A 23838-nucleotide genomic window follows, 5' to 3' on the forward strand; every position below is an offset into this window, starting at 1 on the left:
TGTATAGCCGTCAGAGATTACGAGAAGGTATTTGATTCGGTCGAGATGGCAGCAGTCATTCAGGCACAACGGAATCAGGGCGTCGACGAACCGTATACGAAAATACTGGAAGAAATCTTAGATTTAGGTGCACGTTAAAGAACCCTAAGTGGTCAATAATTCTGCAGCACTCCAATACGGCGTCCCACATAATCATATCGTGGGTTTTGGGACATTAAACGCCACTAGTACTACTACTACTAATAACAATAATAACAATTATTATTAATATTAACAGTATTGTTATTATTATTATTAGTAGTAGTAGTAGTAATATAATAATAATATCTGGGGTTTAACGTCCCAAAACCACGATTTGATTATGAGAGACGCCGTAGTGGAGGGCGCCGGAAATTTCGACCACCTGGTGTTCTTTAACGTGCACCTAAATCTAAGTACACGGGCCTCAAACATTTGCGCCTCCATCGAAAATGCAGCCGCCGCGGCCGGGATTCGATCCCGCGACCTTCGGGTCCTCAGTCGAGCGCCATAACCACTAGACCACCGTGGCGGGGCATAGTAGTAGTAGTAGTAGTATTACTAAGGCGTGAAACTGGTAGAGTGTTGGTTTATGTAAATTGAATTACCACAAATGAAAGCTTGAAGCAATTGTTTTTCTCCATGGTGCATCGGTTTAAACCGCACTCGTATTAAGCGTCTAGTCGCGTTGTGGATATCACAACTTGCAATCTCACTGCCAGAAAATATATATACAGAGACCAGGAGGAGCCATTTCTTTACTTGTACACCACCAAAATACAGACACCGCCAAAATACGGACACACTGCGCTGTAGCTTTTCGGATGCGACAGCAGCCCCAGAAGATGGCCTAGCGAATAAAGCAAGCAAGACTAGGGGAATATCATAGCCTTCTCCCTTTATATCTCGATTTTTTTTTATCCTGCGGCAAGAGCATGCGTAATTCCGAAGTATCCATGTGCGCGTTCACATGGTGTGGGGATCGAGAGCGTCCTCCTACCTGGCGCCTCGTTCCCCAGCTGCCGCGCGCGTGCCGGCCGCGTAGCCCGGGCGCACTTAGGCACCGGCAATCGCCAAGATGGCGGCCAGGGCGCCTCTTTGTCTGGGCGAGCCAAGCGTCGGCTCCGTCCCGCGCTGGCATGTCCGGGCACGCTACGCTGGCGCGCTGCGCGGGCCTACGTCCCTACGTCACAACGCAGCGCCATTCCCCATTGGGCCGCTGGTGACATCCTCCTCTCCTACGAGCTAAGATGCGCCCGACGATTCGCTCGTGGCGGGAGATGCTGTCAGGCTAGCACGAGAGGTTGACGCTCTGCTCTAGCAGGCGGCTTCTCGTTCGTCGTGTGCTCGACTGCTGCCCTTTGTGTGATAGTCGTAGCGCCGCTGGCAAGCGTACTCGATCGGTCTTGCGGAGTTCCCCTTACGGCCTGCAAGCCCGTGACTGTCGTACTGTGCTGCATCTTTGGTTAATAAACCCGTGTTGTTTGTTGACATCCTGCTTCGAGTGCCTTTTCTGCGCCGTGCCGGAGTCGATGAACCCGGCCGTAGCGTCTTTGTTCGCTGCGGCAGTGGAGAACGTCACGTCCCTTCACGGTCGCCTCGTAGGGTAAGCTTTGTGCTAAACCTATCTCCACATAACTGGCGCCCAACTTGGTTTCGGCATGGCATCAGAGCAGTCCCCCTCGTGGCGCTCGTTCCTGCTCGATCCCGTGGCGACGGACTTCTCGTTCGATGCGGACGACGCCGGCAGCACGAGGTAAGCTCGCCTTAGCGGCCCTCGGCTCTCGGCCACCGGGAGAGATCCCGTCTTTGGGGCCTCCTTTGGTGATGACCGCTCGAATGTGGACTACAGTCCTAGCCTAGCCAGTTTCGGGTTTTCTCAGCTGGTCGAGACACACGCGGAGCACGTGCTTTCGGGCCCCTCCAATGCGTCGTCTCCGCTCGCTGGCCTTCCTTTGTTAGTAGCTAGCGCAGCTGAGTGACCAAACCGCCGCACCGGAGCGTCCCTACTTAGGCCACATGGTGCTGGCATTCACACGCTCGCTGCCCCATCGTCGTCACGAGCGTGAAGGGTTGACAGTGTCGTCCGCGAGCCAGCTCGCATAGGCGACACTGTCGTCCGCGTTTTCCGACGATCATTTTCCTCATGCGCGCCTTGGCGACGCCTTCGGCAAATGTGAGCCACAGTGCTCCGTTGTCGAGTCGTTTGCCTGTCGCATGAGGCATCATGCATCCGTCGGTGCGGAACCCTACTCTTCGCTGTGCCGTTTATTGACCCCTTGGGCCTGGCGTGCATGGCGGAGAACAGGTGCACGACCCTACAACGGCGGCGCCTGCCTCGGAGCCGCTGTACACAACTGCGGCACGGCTCCAGGCAAAACATTGCCTTCCATCTCGCGAGCAGAACCGCTGTTTCGTGCGGCGCTTCGCGGTTGGTTGTGCGCTGGGAGAATCGCGCGCGCCGACAGCGCTTTGTGCATCTCCCTGGTCTTTCGCTGCCCGTGATTCTCGGTCGCGTCTTTCTCGCGCACACGGGTATCGTGAATGACTTCCCAAGCGGTGGCTACAGGGTCGTCCCTTTCGGCGCCCTACAACCATTTGCAACCCTCGTAGTGGCTACCGCTGCCTTTAAGCACGCCACTCGAGATTTCGCTTGCCGGTAGCTTGACCTCTGGCTTGACTGCTATGTCAACATAGTGCCATTGGTAGAGGAAACGAACCCCATGGCGCTAGTCTGGCTTAAGCGCTTGCGCGAGCCCTCGGGCCGCCTCGCGCGCTGGGCGTTGACTTTGCAGCGGTACAACTTCGTTGTGCGCTACCGGAAAGGGAGTTCAAACGTCGTGGCTCACGCCTTGCCGCGTGCCCCCGTTTCGGTGTGACACTTGTGTTTGCCACTCCCGAGAGCAATCGCATCGAGTAGACTCCGGGGCCTCTGGCTCCAATGGGTCGAAAGGAGCGAACCCCGACGGCGAATTGACTTTTGAGTCGATCGCCTCGGGTGAGCACGTCACTTCAGCCGGTATCCTGTTAAGCAGAGAAGAGATACCAAAGGCACAGCAGTGCGATCCGTTGTGGGCTCCAAGAGCCGTGCTCCCAAAGAGCGGGCGCGTATTGACAGTCTGGTATTGCTGTCGACGCCGTGTGCCGTTTACGCAGTCTGGTATTGCTGCGGGCACGTTGGATTCGCATCTGTTTGTCGCCGGCGGAGTTCTCCTGCGCTCCTCATCCCACCGAAAGAAGCTCCCAAGGAGTATTTCAAGGTGGGGGTACCCCGCAGTCTCGGGAAAGCCACCCTCGGCTATTTCCACGACTCGCGGTTGGCCGGACATGCGAGTGGCCGTAAGACTTTCCAAAAGTTGTGCCGCTCTGCTACCTGGCCAGGCATAAACGTGACGCTCTTCACTCCTCGTGTGACAATGCGTGCAGTCTCGTGCGGGCAAGACCCCCGGGCTCATGCAGCCGCCCTCAAACCCTTTCGTTGCCCGCAGCAGCGACTTGGGAGGGGGGGAGGCGGTCACACAACCGCAGGAAAACCGTAAGGCTGGCCCCAAGCCACGCCACAGGTAGAACCTGTGGAAACGCACTTAAGCAACCTTTCTCCCACTAACAGGTAGCTGGACTTTATTCCATACCTTGACAGTGAATGGAGATAACCGCTAAGGTGCGGCGGCACACGTCTGGAAGTGGTAGAAGGCCCTCTTGGCCGAAAATACCCTCTGACGTGTTGTCCACGCCATAACCTGGCAAGCGCCCCCTTTGTTGGGCAGCACTGTCAGGCAGTTAGGCACCCTTTTTGGCAAGCCGGCTATGCCGGGGGCACTCCTGTCCACTCCTGCATCGCCCTGTCGTCTCCCTGCGCCTGGCTCTACCATGCCACCAGCCCGTTCCTGACCAGTGGCCTGCTGTTCCCTGGTCCTTCCTGCGGGGGCCTGGTTCCTGCCTTCTGCCCTGCAGCCACCTCCATCCTGCCTTGCCCACCTGGCAGCTTCGGCAGCCGCCCTCGGCGATTGGTTCGCCACTCAAGCTTTGGCCCAGGCCCGAGCGTGGTCGCTCCGGCCTCCGTTCCTGGCTGCCTGCTGTTCCGGCTTGCCGTTCCTGTGTGGCCCCCGTCCCAGCGACTTTCGGCGGTTGGCTGCCGCACGCAACTGGCAGCCACGCCTCGTACGTTCCCGGCTGCCAACCTCTCCAGTCCGGCGAACTTCAAGCGGGCAGGCTGCCCGCCCTTGTGCAGTCTTGCCCCCGTTCCTCCTGGGCTGTGGACCTTCTTCCCGGCGGTGGGCTCTCCCCTTGTGGTGGAACTTTTGTGTGGCCATGGCCGACTTTTGGACTTGTACCTTCAGGAAGACGACACCCCCCCTGTTGGACTTTGCCCCGTTGGCCAGCCCCCTTGCGGCTGAGCTGACCTTGCCACTTGGCCTCGGACAGCCTCTTTCACAGGCTGGCCTCGGTCTTTAGGAGGGGGGAATGTGGGGATCGAGAGCGTCCTCCTACCTGGCGCCTCGTTCCCCAGCTGCCGCGCGCGTGCCGGCCGCGTAGCCCGGGCGCACTTAGGCACCGGCAATCGCCAAGATGGCGGCCAGGGCGCCTCTTTGTCTGGGCGAGCCAAGCGTCGGCTCCGTCCCGCGCTGGCATGTCCGGGCACGCTACGCTGGCGCGCTGCGCGGGCCTACGTCACAACGCAGCGCCATTCCCCATTGGGCCGCTGGTGACATCCTCCTCTCCTACGAGCTAAGATGCGCCCGACGATTCGCTCGTGGCGGGAGATGCTGTCAGGCTAGCACGAGAGGTTGACGCGCTGCTCTAGCAGGCGGCTTCTCGTTCGTGTGCTCGACTGCTGCCCTTTGTGTGATAGTCGTAGCGCCGCTGGCAAGCGTACTCGATCGGTCTTGCGGAGTTCCCCTTACGGCCTGCAAGCCCGTGACTGTCGTACTGTGCTGCATCTTTGGTTAATAAACCCGTGTTGTTTGTTGACATCCTGCTTCGAGTGCCTTTTCTGCGCCGTGCCGGAGTCGATGAACCCGGCCGTAGCGTCTTTGTTCGCTGCGGCAGTGGAGAACGTCACGTCCCTTCACGGTCGCCTCGTAGGGTAAGCTTTGTGCTAAACCTATCTCCACAATGGATACTTCCGAATTATTGATAAGCAGATGCTTGTGATGGAACATGCAAAATATTAATTTAGGCAGAATTCTGTGCGTGACACTCCCGCATTAATGATGACGCGTGTGTACGGGGTTGTTTTTCATGTATTATTTTTGTTGCCTCCAAGCGGCCTACGTAAACAATAATACTTTCAGGGTCTTTACGTGCCATAACCCCATTGTCATTATCGCCAAGCCGCAGTGGGAGATTCTGTGAGAGGTTTAAACACCCGGGGGTCTAGAACGTGCATCTAACAGACCTAAGTAAGCATGTGTTCTTGCATTTCGTCCCCGCCGGAATACGACCGCCGTGGCAGGGAATAGAACACGCCACCTCGCTACTCAGCAGCGCCACACTTTATCAGCCAATTGCTTCCACGGCGTTGGCGGCGTCAACAAAAATCATCACGAGATGACATCACGATGGGACGTTATTATGAAGTCACACATTCCCAAGATCACGTAATTATGACGGCATGATGACGTCACATAACGTGACTTCATCACATGACATTGTCGCATTGCACTGCCTCTGTGATCGGTTGGCCAATCACAGAGGCAGTGCAAAACCACGTTAAGTGCAGAAAGCTCTTGCACGAGGGTGGGGCAGAACAGACACATCGAATGACGACCAGAAGAAAACTTTCACCTTCGAGTCGTCTTAGTCTATTGCATAAGGGGCCCAGTGCGTTTTTTTTTATACGAATGATAGGCCTTAGTCTACGAGAAGTTCTTCTCGCAAACGTAGTCACGAGTGGTGCGCTTTCGATCTTTCCTTGGCATGGCACGAGCCCACGCTTTTAAGCTCACCGGGTCACTAGGAGCTTTGAAAATCACAAGCCATACAACACTGCCCTCTTAATTAATGATATTACTTATCACCCTTTAGTGTTTATTGGCATTACTGTACGATTGAGACGATGGCAATGAGTGATGCGAGGAAACCGAAGAATTTCATCATATAAGATTTCTGACAAATTCGGTCCGTCACTTAGCAGGCGAATATCGTGTCTACTAAGTATGAAAATAATCAAAAAGTAGGCCATGCCTTTAAGAGGGGGGTCACACTTTCTGCGAGATGTGAGTCGCGCACTGCAACACACTGATTTCAGCGTCATTGACTGCAGCACGTGGCTTCAGTTAAGCTCCCATTGCGAGAAGCTCAATGCGGCCACTCTAGAAGCGCCACGAACCAACACAGAAAAAAAGTGGGGCTCATCACGTAAGAAAAACAGAGTATGTACATTGCCTACGGTACGTAACGAAATGCAGGGAAAGAACTCCGCTTGCAGACTTGCAGACCATCGCCGTGGTATAGGTAAGGCCTGCGTTAATAATATCCCGGATTTAACGTCCCAAAACCACGATATGATTATCAGAGACGCCGTAGTGGAGTGCTCCGAAATACTTGACCATCCGGTGTTCTTTAACGTGCATTAACAACGCACAGTACACGGGCCCCTAGCATTTCGCATTCATCGAAATGCGACCGCCGCGGCCAGGATCGAACTCGCGACCTTCCGGTTAGCAGCCGAGCACCATATTTACTGCTCCACCGAGGCGGACAAGGCCTGCGTTGACAGCAATGTTTACCTTCTGGCAGCATGGTAACAGGGCAGTTCAATGCCTTGCAACTGTTATAATAGTGGCTACACCCCGCTATTGTAAGAGTTGCACACACACTATAGCGATGTGTATGTGTGCTTCTTTTCGTTTTCTGTCCCCTCTCGGCGCGCTTTTTCACGCTCAACAGTGAACTAATTGACTAAAAAAAAAGAAAGATATTCGTGGAAGGTTGCTCAGCTTGCCTTTAACAACTTTCAGTGTAATCCACTATTTGAGAAACATCGCCTCGTGAGGTGCTACGTTGTCTATCGGTAAACAAAGGCACGACACAGAGAATAAACATAAAACGGCTTTTCGAGAACGTTCCACGTCACTTGCGAACATAAGCAAAAGATTTCAACTCGTAATGAAAATATTAAATGGGTCCTGACGAGAGACTTTTTAACGAACTTTACCATGTAAAAATAGAAACAAGCTATTTTGTCCAGAATAAAACTGGCCGCAAGAACCGGGTTTGAAGCCGCGACCTCCTGAAATTCTACAGACCAGCATAACATAATAATAATAATAATTGTTGGCGTTTAGCGTCCCAAACCACGATATGATTATGAGAGACGCCGTAGTGGAGGACTCCGGAAATTTCGACCACCTGGGGTTCTTTAACATACACCTAAATCTAAGTACACGGGCCTCTAGCGTTTTCGTCTCCATCGAAAATATGGCCGCCGCGGCCGGTATTCGATCCCGCGACCTGCGGGTCAGCAGTCGAGCACCTTATTCACTAGACCACCCTGAAGGGTTGCAGATCAGCATAGGCAGTCAAACAAGAAGGCGGGTTTCACGATACTTTGTATCAGTCTAATCTGTTTCATCCCTCTTTCACCAACACTTAGCGGAGAGGAAAACGCGGCCTGGGTAGCACGTCATGAGCATAATGAAGTCGGTGATTTCCGGCGTCTTTAGTTATCGACTAAAACGCGTTCTTGGGCTAGTTGGTGCATGGTCTGGCAAAAATTTGGAGGCACAAAGGAACGAGGACAAGAAATGACAGGACTGGTGCCAAACTAAAAACTGTTTTATTGGAAAGAACATTGCATTCCAGGTAGCTTCACGCGCATGGGCGAGTCACATTGACAATCACGGTAACAGAATGACAACCTACTTTGAGTTATCAAGACTTGTCTAAAAAGTGCAATTCGTTGCGATACAAATTCAAGGAAGGCACACTAACACATTGGGCACCCTTCTTATTTATGCAAAAAGCCTCCAACAATTCTCTGGCCACCTGGTTTCGAATTTTCCCAAGCACCCTGGTTTCGAAAAACCGAGGCGCGCATGCGCAGGACTTGCAGTGCGAAGGCAAGTGTAAACCAGATACATTGTTAATGGAGGCTTCATGTTCCATTAATCGGATATTTAAACATCGACCAGTGTGGCCGATGTATGTCCTACCACAGCTGAGGGGTATTTCGTAAACCACCCCAACTACGCATGGGCAATACGGTTTTACATGCTGTATGTCACAAGCGGCCTTATTGTTTTTCTCAGACACACGGGCGCATAGCCGCGAGAGCTTGTTAGGGGCGCTGTTGAAACTAAGGTGACTTTATTAAAATGATTCTTTTTAAGAAGATCATTGAACAATATTGTGCTTGCAAAGGTATTGTTGCTTTACCTCTGCTGGTAATTGAGCTTTATAGAAAAATGTCTGTGGGCAGCGAATATAACACGGCAAGACGTCTTGTAAAAGCGCAAAATATTGAATTCATAAATTGAGACCAACTGAAATTAGGGACGGCAAGCGTCTGTCTACACATTTTGAAACCCGCGATCGTCATCACCGCCTCACAAGCTTGTATTATTTTCTGGAATTTGGCTTTTTTCACACCACAAAAACAGCAGTGCTAAAGGACGTTCTTGCTTTAGAACTTTTAAGAAACCCGTGGGAGCCAACAACAATATAATCGGACGAAATATATTGAAGAGGCAGGGGATGCGAAGAAGGGCAGCACGCTCTTTCGAGAGTTCGTCGTTATCAAGCGCAGCCAAGCGACATGTAAGCCTCCTTTCATTGCAAAAGAACTGCTGATTCACGGTCGAGCAGCCCAACCGGCCGCTCGTTGCATGCGCTGCGGTTATCAGTCGTCGATTTAGGTTCGCGCTCGCTGCTTGTAGCGGATATCGTCGTCGTGCTTTTTTTTATGTATTGTGGTTTTCTCGATTCGCGCGACTACGGCAAGCGTCATCGCGCGAATTTTGAACGTTGAAGGTCCGTACGCCACGTGGTGTGAAAAAAGGTGAACTAAAAGCGATGTCCCGAATTCCTGGGTATGTCTCTATATTGTTTTTTTTTCCCTGCCAGTCTGCTTACTGCAATATGCCTTTAACGTGCTGCCAATGTAAGCTCTGCTTTATTCCTAGTTTTAACTGACTGCGGCATTTCTGCCGCTGTTCTTCTTCAAGTGGAATATAAGTTTATATGCTTATATTCCACTTGAATTTACTTTTATGTAAGGGTGATGTTGAGAACAAATATATAATAATCTGGGCGCGCCTGGAGTATACAGTAACGATAATTCTGCTTATTGCTAACTAAATTAGCAAATTTGAGTTTGCATTATAATAACAAATTATTAGGCGCCATCTTAAATACGATGGCAAAGATATTCGAGAAACACTGGTATGCCAAATGCTCCGTTTTTCTCATGAGCGTCCCAAAGAGTCGTTTTACGCCATTTTTCATAGGCACGTGGGAGTCGCCCGCTGCGCGCTGACGCGCGCCTTGCAGGACCCAAATAAAGTTTTTCAACCAACCAACCAACTGAATTTAATTATCGTAGCTATTAGGGGTTACCCGCCGCGGTGGTCCAGTGCTTATGGCGCTTGACTGCTGGCCCGAAGGTCACGGTAGCCGGATTTCGATGGAGGGAAAGTGGTAGAGGCCCGTGTGCTTATATGTAGGTTTTAGAACCCCAGGTGGTCAACATTTCCGGAGCCCTCCATACAGCGTCTTTCATAATCATAATGTGTTTTTTCGACGTGAAACGCAACAATTATTATTAGCTCTTAGGGTTATCTCCTGTATCGTGTTTCTCTACTTATTCGCTGTGTTTGATACGGAACCACTTTTCTATTTTACTTAGATATATTTGTTTTCGTTGTTTAGGCTTCCCTGAATCCTTTTACTGTTGCTAATCGCCAGGTAATCGGATCTACATGTGTCAATAATGCGAATAGCGGCGGTGTTCGCAGCGTTTTGCGCACCTGTACAATGCGTCTGAAACGTTTCTGGGTTGCACATGTTCTTGGTGACGTACACTTGTCCGGTGATCCGTTATTGCGAAAACCGTAATATGTCTACAGGCAAGGTAGAACTCCACAGCGGCATCTGCACCATCATGCGGAGGCTTCTTATAGATGTTCATATGGTTACTTGGCAACCCACTTGCTGGTCAGCAAGCAGAGCAGTGACTAGCTCCCATCAGTTACAAAAGCTACAAGCAAGAACCGCTATCAGCGAAATGTATAAAGAGCTGTCATGTTAAGCAGCTAAACGACGCCAATAAGTTGTTTCCGAATGAAACTGATATACCTTCAGCAAGAATTACAAAGCTTTTGATATGCTAAGAGAGTTTTCATTCAAATGTAGCACAATTGGTCGCAGTTAATAAATTTTCAAGCGAACAATTATGTGCGTAGGCGTTTAATGCTGCATTGTATAGATATACATATATATTAACAAATTTGAGAATGTATCGAAGTATCTTAAGATACAATTGGAATGTATCGTATCGGATACAATCAGTGTTGCACTATCTTGTATCTGTATCCCAAATACTTCTTGGCTGAGTATCTTGTATCGTATCGCGATACAATTTCAAAGTATCTTTGCCCAGCCCCGACGTGCACCTAAACCTAAGTACACTGGCCTCAAGCATTTTTGCCTCCACCGAAAATGTGGCCGCCGTGGCATGGATTTGATCCCGCGACCTTCAGGTCAGCAGTCGAGTACCACAATCACTAGACTACCGTGGTGGGTTCCCCACCATAATATATGTCACTGTGTAAAAGCCCATCATACCTAGTGGCATGGGCTGGGGTAATTTACTTTCTGTAGTGACAAGCGTAAAGTGGACACGATGTGTGAACGTACGTTAGCCTTAGTAGAAATTCTCCTCGTCGAAAGGTTTCAATGCCCATGCCATTCCACCGAGATGCACGAAGGGTAGGGCCATCTGATGGCATTAGAAGAAACCAAAATGTCACGCCGCGTGACTGTCTTCTGAGCTCTGGTTGGTGAACACACGCAACAAATCACGCGATGCATTCCTCCACACCCTTTCATCTTTTGCTGTGCTTGTTTGCCCAGTTAGTGTGATGCATGCTGACGCTCAATGCAGCAACAGTCACCTAAGAGCTGTGCTCCAGATGGACCTTTGGTTAGTAAAGACGAAATGCTCACATACATACACATTTGTTACAGATATTTTATTAACAATCAGGAAACCAGACCCAACGCAACAAGAGTGAGTGTTGTACCTTTTCCTGTCTATGCATTGTCCTGAAGAAGGGAGTGCCATGTCATTGGGCTCTATGCTCCGTTTCATACATCAGGTGCAACGCTATGGAAGCTAGCAAGACGTGTTGCAGTAGATGCGTTGGCACCAAGAAATAGTTAAACGATTTTACCACCTGTAATGTGATTTTTCTTTGTTTAGTTTTTAGACTGGGTAATAAATGAAGGTGCCTTGTGCATTAGAAATAAACAAATCACGTTAGTTCTGCGGTTGTCAGTAGGTTGTTCTGGATTGCTTAGCACCTTTTTGTTTTTGTATCATGGCCTCCGCAATTAGTTCTGGTAGCATGCAGCTGGAACCAATCACGCAGATGACTTCGACAGTGACAAAATTCAAGCGCAAAACGTGTGGACTTGTACATTTTGCTGACCGAACTTCTTGCATACCTTCCACAGTGTCACACCTGATGTATGAAACGGAGTATAGGTGTTGCATGTCAGACACAAGGTGGTCAGGCGGTCTACTTGAAGGCCAACACAACTGCCATCACCAGACTAAGGGCAATGGCAAGATAGCCCGTAGCGTAGAGCTCCTTGAGGCCAAAGCCAAGGCCCAAATCCCAGGCCTGAAAACAAAGGTTTCATGAGCTGCAGGTGGCTTATACACCTATTGATGATGATACAACCTGGTACTACAGTAGGTTGCACTGAGCACCCATTCTATCTGCACAGGAGTGTAGCTCTCTCTTTTTTCCTGTTTTTGTCCTTGTTCAAGTAAATAACAACAGTGCTGGCGTTAACCTTAAGCCCCCCTATAGAACAAATGAGAAAATGAAATACCTAAAACATGGCACACCATACTGTTAGTGCATTTTGCTATCTTTTCTGCGCACCTTAGCCTATGCTGGTTTACACTCTGCTCTTTAAACTCCTCCTTTTCTCAAAGATTCTAAACTAACATTAGAAATGTATGAATCATGCTAGGCATTCAGTGAAACTACTGTTTTTGATCAAGCCAACAGCAGATGAATCAAGACACCAACATGGGTCAGCTGCTAATCTGCTAGTGCTGAATGCAAAGCATGCTGAATAACTTTCACCTCACGGGGAAAGCTTAAGGAAGCAAACCAGCCGTCTACCAAGAATTCGCAGCTGCACATCAAGTAAACACACAAGAATTCTGAACTTTTGTGGTCTTGCGTCAGGCTAGGTGGATTATGAGAAAAATATTAGGTTTTATAAAGATGAAGCACCATCACGCACTACTCACCAGGTGGCGCATGCCATTGAAGGTGTGGTAGGAGAGGCAAAAGGCCAGGCCAAGCTTCACTGGGAAAGTGAGTATGGGCGAAATGTGCATGGCCTGCAGCGCCTCCACATAGTGTGGGAAGTTGTGGGAGCACATAAACGGTATCACACCCATTCCGTACGCACCTGGGCAAAAGGAACAAAAATGTGGGAACAAGGTACCATGTCACTAACAGTGTTCCTGTTGATTTCTACTCCACTCGTATTTCACAAAGAGCAATAGAGAAAGGCTTAAATTCTCTAAAAACAATGCTGTTTATATTGCATTTCAACTCAAAAAGCAAGAAAGCAGTAATGAGCCTGTGATTTTCAAAAGACACTAAAGAGAAAAAATTTTTTCTCATGTTAGTAAATTACTCTCTCATGATATCAAAATCACCATGCTTGCTAGGAGAAGATGCTTGGCAAGCAACATAATGAGCAAAAAGAAAACGCAGATAGCAATGCCATCTTGAAGTTTTCACACCAATCGCAGTGACATCACAGATTTTGACGGCATCTACTAGGGCCTCTGTAGTTCCTGATCGGTAAAAATAAGTACATTATCTTTTCAGGGAGCCAGAGGTTTAAGATACCATGTTTAAGGTAACTTTGTCGAGCCAGTATAGTTAGATCATGAAGGAATACTTTGAAATCAGTGACGCCACATGCAGAGATTTCGGTTCGAAATTTAACAATGAAACTTTGACCTTGATTTTCTGTTTTATTAATAAACCTATGACAGTGAAATTAATGACCATAGAGTTTTCAGAGTATAATATATCAGTCTAAACTGATCCGTTCTTTCACATTGATGTCCCTTTAATGTACTGTAACACGGAAATAACCTACTGATGCTGCCTGTTCACATTACCTGTTGGGACTTCTGGTGTGTAGGGTGCACCCTCTGTGCAGACCCCAAGGTGTCTTGCAGTGCTAAGCGAGGTTTGACATACGAGACTGCTTACATGGTACGCAAGAATGCACACTCATCACTGGCGATTTTTGACTGCCAAAGAATTGTACTATCATATTAGTTGCCAACTTTGTCCATAATCTAAAAGGTGTATTTTTTCAGAAAGGTTATATCAGAAGCCAATATTCACTGTCTCTAGCACATTTTTGACAGAAACACCCAGGAAAATATGAATAATTTGGAAAACAATACTTACCTACTGCCATAGCACAGCCAGTTGTCCTGTGTACCAGCGAAAGCATCCATGACATTTGTGGCCTACAAAAAAGAACAGTCAAATAAGACTGCATGTCAGATTCACTGGCTCTGAATACTTAATATCATGCAGGAAAGCAAACAACCATGTGGATGCCTTCAAGAACCTCTTGTTAAGCTGTCACATAGGCTTTCATGCATGGCTGAAAGCTCAACATCAGGGGATGACATCCATGCGCAGCACACATATTGGGCGATTATACGATGTGCTGGCCACCATGTCGTGGCTGGAATTTTGAGCACTGACAGTTGCCCATTATAAAGGGAATAGCCACAAGCATTATCATTACAGGAGAGCTGTCTGCAAGTTTGTTCAAAGGGTCTATTACCTTTAGGAGCCCCATATAAAAAGAATGCCGCACTGTTAGCTTTGACACTTTACAAACAGAGTATACAATATAAAATCCTCACATGTTCTGAACTTTTCTGGCAGCCATATACAAAAGAAGAAAATTCGATCAAGGGGCCTGTGTTTTAGTCGAACGCAACCATGCGAAGCCGACAAATAATGAAGCCAAGAAAAGCATAGAAGGTGCTTTTTGTAGTTTGGTGTAGTATTTATGGTATAGCGTATTTATTTATTGTACCCTCATGCCTAAGGACATTACAGAGGGGAGTAGGGATATATAAAGAATACAATATAAACATCAAGTCAAAATAAAAAATAAAGTACAAATATATAGTAACAAGTGCAAACAAACAGCAAGACAACTTTCAAACAGTAAGGTAAAAAAAATGCGAGAAGTTTGCACCCAATCATAAAAAGCTTAGCACAGCGAAGCACTGGCCCATGACAGAAGCTCTGGGTACGAATGAGCCATGAAAACATTTCATGTGACAAGATGGAATCCCAACTTTATTGTGGTGATCAATGCATGCTGATATGCATGATAGTCTTGTTAGGAATTTGTCTTTCAGATAGCCGTTGCAACAAATTTTATGAGAACGACAAAATGAAGCTACTGACCTGCAATGGAAGAGAAGGGGAAGGGACAAACTTAATTTCATGGAAGTAACATTACTTGTTGGGTGATAGTTTTATAAAGTATGAAACGGCCGGTACGGTTCTGCACAGCTTCAAGATCTGAAACGAGTGAATCATTGCAGGGCTCCAGACAGATGCAGAATATTCTAATGTCAAGCACACGAGCGTTTTATAAACCAGTAATTTCATTCAACTGGATGAATGAGAGAAATTCCCACGAAGATACTCAAGCCTGCAATTGGCATTACTTATGATATATGATATAATCAATGTGAGTTTTCCAGGAAAGGTTTGAAGAAACGTGAACACCTAGGTACTAACACAGTTTTGAGAAAAACATTGTTAATGTGGTAAGTAGAAGGTTCATTTGAATTACGAGAAACGCGCATATGCTCACACTTTTTAATGTTTGTTTAATGTTCCAAATATTACACCAATCCAGAATCTTGTTAACGTTGGGCTGAAGGCAACAGGCATCATTGTCATAGTTAATTTCTTGGAATATAACACAATTATCAGAGAAAAGATTAAATGAAGAAATGTTAGCCGGTAAGTAACATATATAGATGAGAATGAGGAGGACCCCAAGAACAGACTCATGAGGCACACCAGAACAGACAGGCAAAGGATCGGAATCAAAGTTGTTTGCTGTTATGAATTGTGAAGCATTTGAAAGAAAGCAGATCAACCAAGCAAGTACATTAGGGTCTATGTTAAGATTACTTAATTTAAAGAAGCTCGTGCGAGGCTGTAAAGTCCAAAAATATGCAGCCTTGGAAAAGTCCAAAAATATGCAGCCTGCCTGAGACTCGTCATCAAGGACACAATGAAGGTCAGTGCAGTATCTAAAGCGTAGTAATTATTGTCTTAGGCATGCACAGGGTTCCCCTTCAGGGGGGGGCGAAGGTTCATCGCAGCACCCCCCCTCCCGATTAAGTCAAAGTATGGGGTGGACTTTGCGCACCCCCCTCTTAAATGACTAGCCCCCCCCCCCTCCCCCTGTGCGCACGCCTATGATTATCGTACAAAAAGAAATGAAAGTGGATGAAAAGACGACTTGCTCGTGGTAGTGTATGAACCCACAACTTTCACATTATGTGGAGGCTTTGCTTAATGTTGCTTACGACTTTAAAGGTACTATTTTGTTCCAGAAGCAATGTCTATACAAGAATATTTTGTTTCATTCCTCTCTACCTGGCAGCTCTACAGATGAAAGAAAATAGTTCTAATTAACATAGAAAAAACCTGTAAAATGATCGCTGGAATCACACCAAGCAGCTCGAGTATTTTTTGGGGCTATGAAACATCACACCCTAAATGCATATAAAAAATGAGTAGCTACAAAGTACTATCAACATGAGGCACAACTTTGAAAGACATGAAAATGAGCATGCAGTGACTCTATTGTGTTTTAACACAATGTCAACATAGCATGATACACTCAAATAGCTTCTATAAATTGACCATGACATTCACCAATGCTACCGCGATGAGACATGGCTTGAAAAAGAGAGTCTGGACATGTCCTTACGCATAGATGCTCAGGTGGGGAGACAAGGGCCTTTTTAGTGACTTGTTCTTTTCGAAGAAAGACTCAGTCGCTTCCGCCTGCTTGGGGCTCATTGCCGACATTGGTGCGAGGCTGGTAAAGAAAAATGTGAAGGGCTATGCAGAAGTCGCTCTATCTCAGTAGGAAGCAACAGTGTATGCACCGAGTAAACACAAGCTGCGGAAATTTCTCAATGGCTCATATGGTGTTGGGATATGAAAAATCTGTTCAGATGATCAATGTTTATATAGTGAAACCCATATATATTGAACTTGCAAAAAACAGGATTAGTTTGATATATCCCATAATCCGATATAAAACTTCTGAAGAATTTAACATACTTCTGGTGTGAATTTCAGTGTGCAAGTTAGCTTCACAGCACTGCTTCACGATAATCCAAGCAAGGCAGCCTGATGGTAAAATGCAAGGATCTTTTTTCCTTTTATTTTAGTTTTTTAATTGACAGCTTGTAGTTGCCAGTGTGGGTATATACAGGGGCAGATTATACACAAAAAATACAATATCGGCGTAAAGAGCAAAGAAAGGGAGAATAGATAACCACCCGCTTGTAGCACAAAGCCGTATTGATTTCCTTGTGACTTCGTGCTACAAACGGGTGGTTGTCCGTTTTCCCTTTCTTAACCCTTCCGCCACCATGTGGGATTCCGCAGAACTCATTTGCATTACAGCGTAAATAGCACGTCAACATCTTCATATGCAGCTGTCATGAGTGTCGTCATGATTTTGTCTTGGGGGGTGCCAGCCTGTGTTGCACCGCGGCTGAGGGAGGGGCAGAGTGCTGGTGTAGCTTGGGTGGAGGCAAGAGTGTAGGAGCTTGGGTGTAGCTTGGGTGTTGGAGTGGCTTGAGGGGGCCAAGTGCCCCTTTTGCATCCCCTGGCAATGCCCACAGCAGCTGTGCATACTCATGGGCACCGGAAGCCTCTAGTCTGCATTGGGCTTAATGACGACCTTCTCCAACATCGTGCTTCTTAGAATTCTGTGCATGCAGCGGTGACGTCCAACTTCTTTTCTTTACGTTCAATTGAGTTGATTATCACCAGCTTTATGGAGAACAACACGTTCTTCCACTTCACGGCAGTCATCGCGTTAACAAAGGGAAAATCGTGGGGGAAGCGAATGGTGCCCATGCATGACAGGCCAACGACGAGGAATCATGGGAGAAAGCATGTGATGGCAAGCAAAAGATTCTACTCGCTCTGCACGACGTCCTCCTAATCACACCGCTCACTCCACAAACGCATGTGGGAAAGTCACCTTCCGTGAGGAAGAGCCAACTTTTCAAGGTGTTTCGCACTGCCCGATGTTCTATGTATGAAGTGTTCTGGAAATTTTTGTTTAATGTAGCTGCAGGTCTTCCTATGCATTGACGTTAAAGCATTGTTGCAGTTTGATATAAAGGATAGTTCCTTTTTTACATGAGTTCGATATAGTTGGGTTTACCTGTATTTAATATGTCTGCAGAATGTATGTCCCCAGAGAAGCTTCAAACAAACGACACAGTGAATGCACGTAACCACAGTCTCTTAAATGCCCATTTGTGCATCGCCGTTAACTGTACCATTTACCAAGCTCATACAATAGGGTCTTTTAAAGGTGCCAGTATACTGCAGAGTAAGTACGGAAATACTGTATCGTCAAAGTTGGCACATACCATTTTTAGTCTGCAAGACCTCTATTAGCCACTTTGATCATCTCATCAGGCTACTGCATGCAATGAGCAACTCGTCCGGCTAAAAAGCTTAAAAAAAACTTTATGTGCCGATCATGACGGTACAGTATTTCCATACTTACCATACAGCAAACAAGCACTGCTAAAGCACTCTAATCTCTCCGCTTTCCACTTAGGTCTTCTAACTTCTGAAACAAAACCAGTATTGTACGGCACAAACCATGTACAAATGATCACTTCTAATCAATATTATTTCTTGATATTTGTATAACTGATTGATGGTCACAGTTCTACAATTATTTTTTGCTGCAACGAATCACCCATGTTTCTTTATAGTTCAGCAACAATGAAGTACTGCACTGCATAGAGAACACACATGCACCACAGTACACGTGTATTCCACAGTACCACAGTACTGAGTACCGGCTATCTTGTGTACTAGACATTCATATGCTACAACACTGCACACCTCCACAGCATTCACATTGAGTCAGGCTTCTTTCTTTTTTTCCCCAGTATTGCTGCCTGTGTCTTACACACAAAAACTATTGAAGCAGAAATTCTTATAAGTAGTCGTTAGTGAAGATAAACAATGTGTGAAGGCTGCAGAGGACACATTGAACGAGTAAGAGCAGCTTGCTTACCGTATTCGCGTAATGCTGCCAAAGAGTTAGAAAGTATGACATATTGAAAGTATGACATATTTAAAGTATGTCGCACCAACAAGGCCGCGTTCCCACATTTCTCGAGAAGAGTAATCTAAAAGCGATTAATAAAGTTTTGGTAACTGCCAAGTTGCTATTTCAAGGTGTTCAGCGGCCACAGATTAATAAACTCCTTAAAGGGGCCCTGCACCATTTTTCTAAGTAGCCATGGAATGGCTTCACTAAAGGAGCTTATTGCCTCACGAATCGATTGGCGCAAAAATTTTTTGAATCCGTCCAGTACGAACGGAGTTACAAAGGTTTGTTGCACACTGCAATTGCTTTCTCTCTTCTCTCGTGCCGACGAAAGTGCTGGAAGCTAAGCAGGAAGGGCTGGCACGGGGGACCAAGGTACGTAATGTGTGCCTCGTGATCTTGAGTACTTTTTTTTTTTGAACGCGCGGCATACTTTCAGTGCTATCGCGCGTGCGTGGAAGTGGCGGCCTCGCACGGCAGCCGCAGTAACTACCGAGCACGCCATCTTCAAATAAGCCAATGGCATGGAACATGAGTCAATGACGCAGTGATTTTAAGTAAATAGCATCATTTGTCGAGAGAAGGAAGCAATCTTTAGCTGACTTAGAATTTATTCTACATCTCAGGCCGCGTGCTGCGCTATAACTAGGGTTCCGTGTTTTCGGTTTTATCCGAAAAAATCCGATAAACATTCGCCGGTAAAATTTTTGACAATTCGGATTTATCCGATAAACTCCGATTTCAAGGGCCAACATGACCTGGTTCCGTTATTTATCTCAAGGGCAAGTTCTAAGCGCTCATTGACACATCTTCTGGTTTGACCAATTTAAAGTTTATCGTGCGTAGCTCTATTAGGCGACGTAGCTGTATTGTGCTCCGAGACTTAGCTTCTTACATGCAGAAGCTTCACAAGGACTTGCAACTCTCCAACCCCGAATTCAAGGCGCTTCACTTCAAAGATCCTCGGATACATGCAGCGCAGCTTAGACGAAGACAGGAGACACAAATAACGCAGACGAGCGCCGACTTACAACTGAGTTTATTTGCACTTCGACAGGCCTTTTTGTATGCACCAAACCAGCCTATATCAACCATTACACAGATGAGCTAGATAAACTACGACGAGAAAGGACACAATGATGCTGTAGGTAAAAAACAAAAAAAAAACAAAAAATTTTTATCATGCCTACAAGTACGAAATGCCAACATTTCTGCGCACCTAATCACACAAGGAGAACTGTTTTTTTTTTTTTATGACAAGACGGCACAAAGAATTACACTTCAAACAACGCGCTCACAAAAACCAAGCCGAACACGCGCAGGGCGTGAAATACCTAACTTGTCCTGGCGAAGAGTGAAGTGGTATCTAAAAGAACAATGACGAACAAACCACGGAAAAGCACGTGAGGATGAACCACTCAAATGACAACCTAAAGATCAGAGATCGGTGTCAGTTAGTGAAAGCAACAGGCTGCTTGCGCTCTTAGCGAAACCGAGCAATACAAAACCAAAAGCATGCAAAATCAATAAATGATAACAACGGACTGACCAAGATATTTCAGAACAACCCGGCGCCAGGGTCACAACCACACACTGTGAAAATGAACTATTTACCTCATTTGTGTCATGGAAAACAAGCGTCAAGATGAACAGATGACCAACAAAAACACGGAAAAGCAGGTGAGGGCGAAACGACACGTCAAACAAAACACTCTAAAAAGTCAACCTCAGCATCCGTTAGTGTTACTGAAGGCGTGCTTACACACTGATGCGCAGCTTTCCTAATAAAGAACGCGAACTTGTTGAAGCGTTTTTTATTAGGAAAGCTGCCGATCAGTGTGTAAGCACGCCTTCAGTAACACTAACGGACGCTGAGGTTGACTTTTTAGAGGGTTTTGTCTGACTGTGTCGTTTCGCCCTCACCTGCTTTTCCATGTTTTTGTTGGTCATCTGTTCATCTTGACACTTGTTTTCCATGACACAAATGAGGTAAATAGTTCATTTTCACAGTGCGTGGTTGTCACCCCGGCGCCGGGTTGTTCTGAATTATCTTGGTCAGTCCATTGTTTTCATTTATTGATTTTGCGTGCTTTTGGTTTTGTATTGCTCGGTTTCGCTAAGAGCGCTAGCAGCCTGTTGGTTTCACTAACTGACGCCGATCTCTGATCTTTAGGTTGTCATTTGAGTGGTTCATCCTCACGTGCTTTTCCGTGGTTTGTTAGTCATTGTTCTTTTAGATACCACTTCACTCTTCGCCAGGACAAGTTAGGTATTTCACGCCCTGCACGTGTTCGGCTTGGTTTTTGTGAGCGCGTTTTTTGAAGTGTAATTCTTCGTTCCGTCTTGTCGTCAAAAAAAAAAAAAAAAACTGTTCGCCTTGTGTTATATAGGTGCGCAGAAATGTTGGCATTTCGTACTTGTAGGCATGAGAAAAGCTTTTGTGTTTCTTTTTGTTTTTTACCTACAGCATCATTGTGTCCTCTCTCGTCGTAGTTTATCTAGCTCATCTGTGTATTGGTTGATATAGGCTGGTTTGGTGCATACAAAAAGGCCTGTCGAAGTGCAAATAAACTCAGTTGTAAGTCGGCACTCATCTGTGTTATTTGTGTCTCCTGTCTTCGTCTAAGTTGCGCTGCATGTGTCCGAGTATGTACCAACTCGCCCAAGTCAAAGTGTTATTCAATGATCCGTGCCACCTACTCAACGCTCTGGAGGATGGAATCAGGACGAGCTCGTTTAACGTAGTTCATGATTTTGTTGTGCACTTTCCTGCCCGGTTGAAGTCGTTGCGGGAGCTGCGCCGTAGGTTTGGTCTTGTGTGCTTAGCCATGGGCATGTCCATCAAGTCGCTGAAAACCGCATGTCCGTCGAGGTGGTTCTTTTTTTATGAAGCTCTAGAAGATATTTTGGACTACTGGCGCGCCATGTTGTCTTTCTTGAGAAGCCACGAAGCCAAGAGAACAAAGTGTGAGAAGCTCAAGAGTCTTATTTGATCGCCTGAAGCTGTGCATGACTTGCTCTTTAAGATGAGGTTTCTGAAGACCAATTCGTGTGTTGTGCTCTCTGTCATTAAGAAACTTGAGGCAGAGAGTACCCTGGTACACCAAGTTTATCCCATACTGGGGGTTCGTTTGCACGCATTCATCAGTCAATGGCGTGATCCAACAGAGGTCTTCGCATCAGATGTCACAAGTCTGTTGGACCTCCTTGACAAGACTGACCGCTTAAGGACTGTCACATTTTCACGGATACTATGCTGTTGTCGCCAAAAAGTGGAGACAAGACATCTTAGAGGAACCTGTGCGATCAACTCCAGTACACTGAAGAAACGTTTTGGTACTGTGTTCAAATTGTGAATCCAAATGTGAAGCATGAGCTGCCCTGCGCGTTCGAAACCTATGCGCCTATTTTTCAATTAGTGCTTCTTGAAACTGACAACATGAGCCAGCTCCTGAGGGATTTTGCGAACTATTAGTGCTGTGAAATATGTAACATTGTTGAACCCCTGTCGTTTTGGAGACTTCACAATGTCCAGTGGCCAGTACTTTCTCGCCGCGCGCCGCGTCTTCTGGCGCTTCCTGTTTCTAGCGCTAACGTTGAAAGGGCATTTTCAAAGCTCAGTCGTCAATCGAAAGGAGCGCGCTTCGATCATTGACAGCAACCTCGCAAAGTGTGCTCGCGTGCTTTACAATAAGCTTTAAGGATAAGGTTGTTATACGCACAAATACAGGGGTTATGTGTTGAAGTATTTCACTTGTGCGTATGTTTTTCTTTATTAAAACCTTCTAGAAAAAAAAATGTGCTTCGTGTGTTTAGATGTTTTAGTATTCAGATATGAATTGGTCATAAATTTTGGGGTTTCGAGAATAATGCGAAACTTCGAATTTCGGAGAATTGGGGATTTACGAGAAATAATCTTCGATAAACGCCGAATTTCCGCCAAAAATGTAAACTCCGATAAACATCCGCCGATTTTCAAGAAAAATAAACACCGAAAACACGGAGCCCTAGCTATAACGTTTGGCTCGTGTGTTTTCGGGAGCCTCGACTACCGATCGGCAGCGCTTTCTGACCATGCTGAAAAAGTGTTGCAGGGCCCCTTTAAGTGCATTGTAATCGGCCACATTTACTATTACGTGTACGAGCCTGAACACAACCATAAATAGAACTCGCGCCAGGAGCAGGGTTAACCAAGTCACAATTATCAGAGTCATATCACTGCGAAAACTGAACATACCAGGGAGTGGGCAAAGTTGTCGCTGGTCGCAAAAGCGACAGGGCACTTGCTCTGTTGGCAAACCTGAAATGAACAGAACCGAAGCAGATAGCACGTAGGTAGTCAGCTGTGTGTACTACCATAGCCTCCTCTATACTTACAGAGGAGGCTATGGTACTACAACTTTTCTTAGCTTCAGCTGTGCAGTCTAAAGTGTTCATACGCAAGTACTACGAGATGGAATTGAGAGAAGCCGGCAGTGTCCTCATTAACCTTGTCGTTTTATAGCAAAGCTGCAAACTACAGCACGCTTTGTGTTCCTGCCATTCAAACTACGGAAGAGTCCGCCAACATCCCTACACATATCAAAACATTGAGGAGAAGGGCGGACTGGGGCTAGAGGCGCAGATGTAACCCAGGGGCCCAAGAACGCCCAAACCAGAGGGCCAGCTTTCGCATTCGACACACGACTATTACACACGAGCACTCTCGTAAGGACAAAGCGACAGTAGGTTAAAGTTTCGCCATGCATCAATCAAGTACTTACCTCACTGCGTATGCCATAATATTACGACACGGCCTTAGCTAAACAAAATATCAAAGCTGTACAAGACGTGAGCAGAAACGCCAAAACCGGCGGGCGCAACATTGACGCTTGGATTGACTCGACTTCAATTGCAGCTAGCTAATGCCATTAAATTAGCAATTTATTTACGGACCAACTCATCGTTCATCCGCATTAGCACGGAGGCAGAAAAACAATTATGCGAGATGGTCGGCTCTAACGACAACATTACCAGAGCCCAACTGGTTTATCAAACCACGTCTTGAGCATTTTAATCGAGCTGCCGTAAGAGGCGAAACGTATGCCCATCTCGGAGGACATGGTTTTGCTAGTTGCATCGATTGCATCCAGCCCAAGGAGGTTAAAAAAAATGGCTGGAGTGGCGATTATTGCGCAA

The 23838-nt window shown here is 46.7% G+C and overlaps 1 protein-coding gene across 2 annotated transcripts; it reads right to left on the bottom strand.

Annotated features, from left to right (window-relative positions):
* Nucleotides 1-11200: 11200 nt before the first annotated feature.
* LOC119400208 (succinate dehydrogenase cytochrome b560 subunit, mitochondrial) lies at nt 11201-23559 on the bottom strand. Of its 2 annotated transcripts, XM_037667210.2 has the most exons (6): nt 23424-23559; nt 22898-22960; nt 16273-16383; nt 13698-13759; nt 12509-12672; nt 11201-11864 (listed from the first exon to the last, which is right to left on the bottom strand). In XM_037667210.2, the coding sequence occupies exons 1-6, from the start codon at nt 23438-23440 to the stop codon at nt 11760-11762; spliced, it is 522 nt and encodes a 173-aa protein (XP_037523138.1). In that variant the 5' UTR covers nt 23441-23559; the 3' UTR covers nt 11201-11759. The 2 variants fall into 2 exon arrangements, with proteins under 2 accessions (XP_037523138.1, XP_049273579.1); XM_049417622.1 differs by lacking the exon at nt 22898-22960 and having other exon boundaries at nt 23424-23529.
* Between the last annotated feature and the right edge of the window lie 279 nt (nt 23560-23838).

Source organism: Rhipicephalus sanguineus, chromosome 7 (genome assembly GCF_013339695.2).
Source record: "Rhipicephalus sanguineus isolate Rsan-2018 chromosome 7, BIME_Rsan_1.4, whole genome shotgun sequence".
Classification (NCBI taxonomy): domain Eukaryota; kingdom Metazoa; phylum Arthropoda; class Arachnida; order Ixodida; family Ixodidae; genus Rhipicephalus; species Rhipicephalus sanguineus.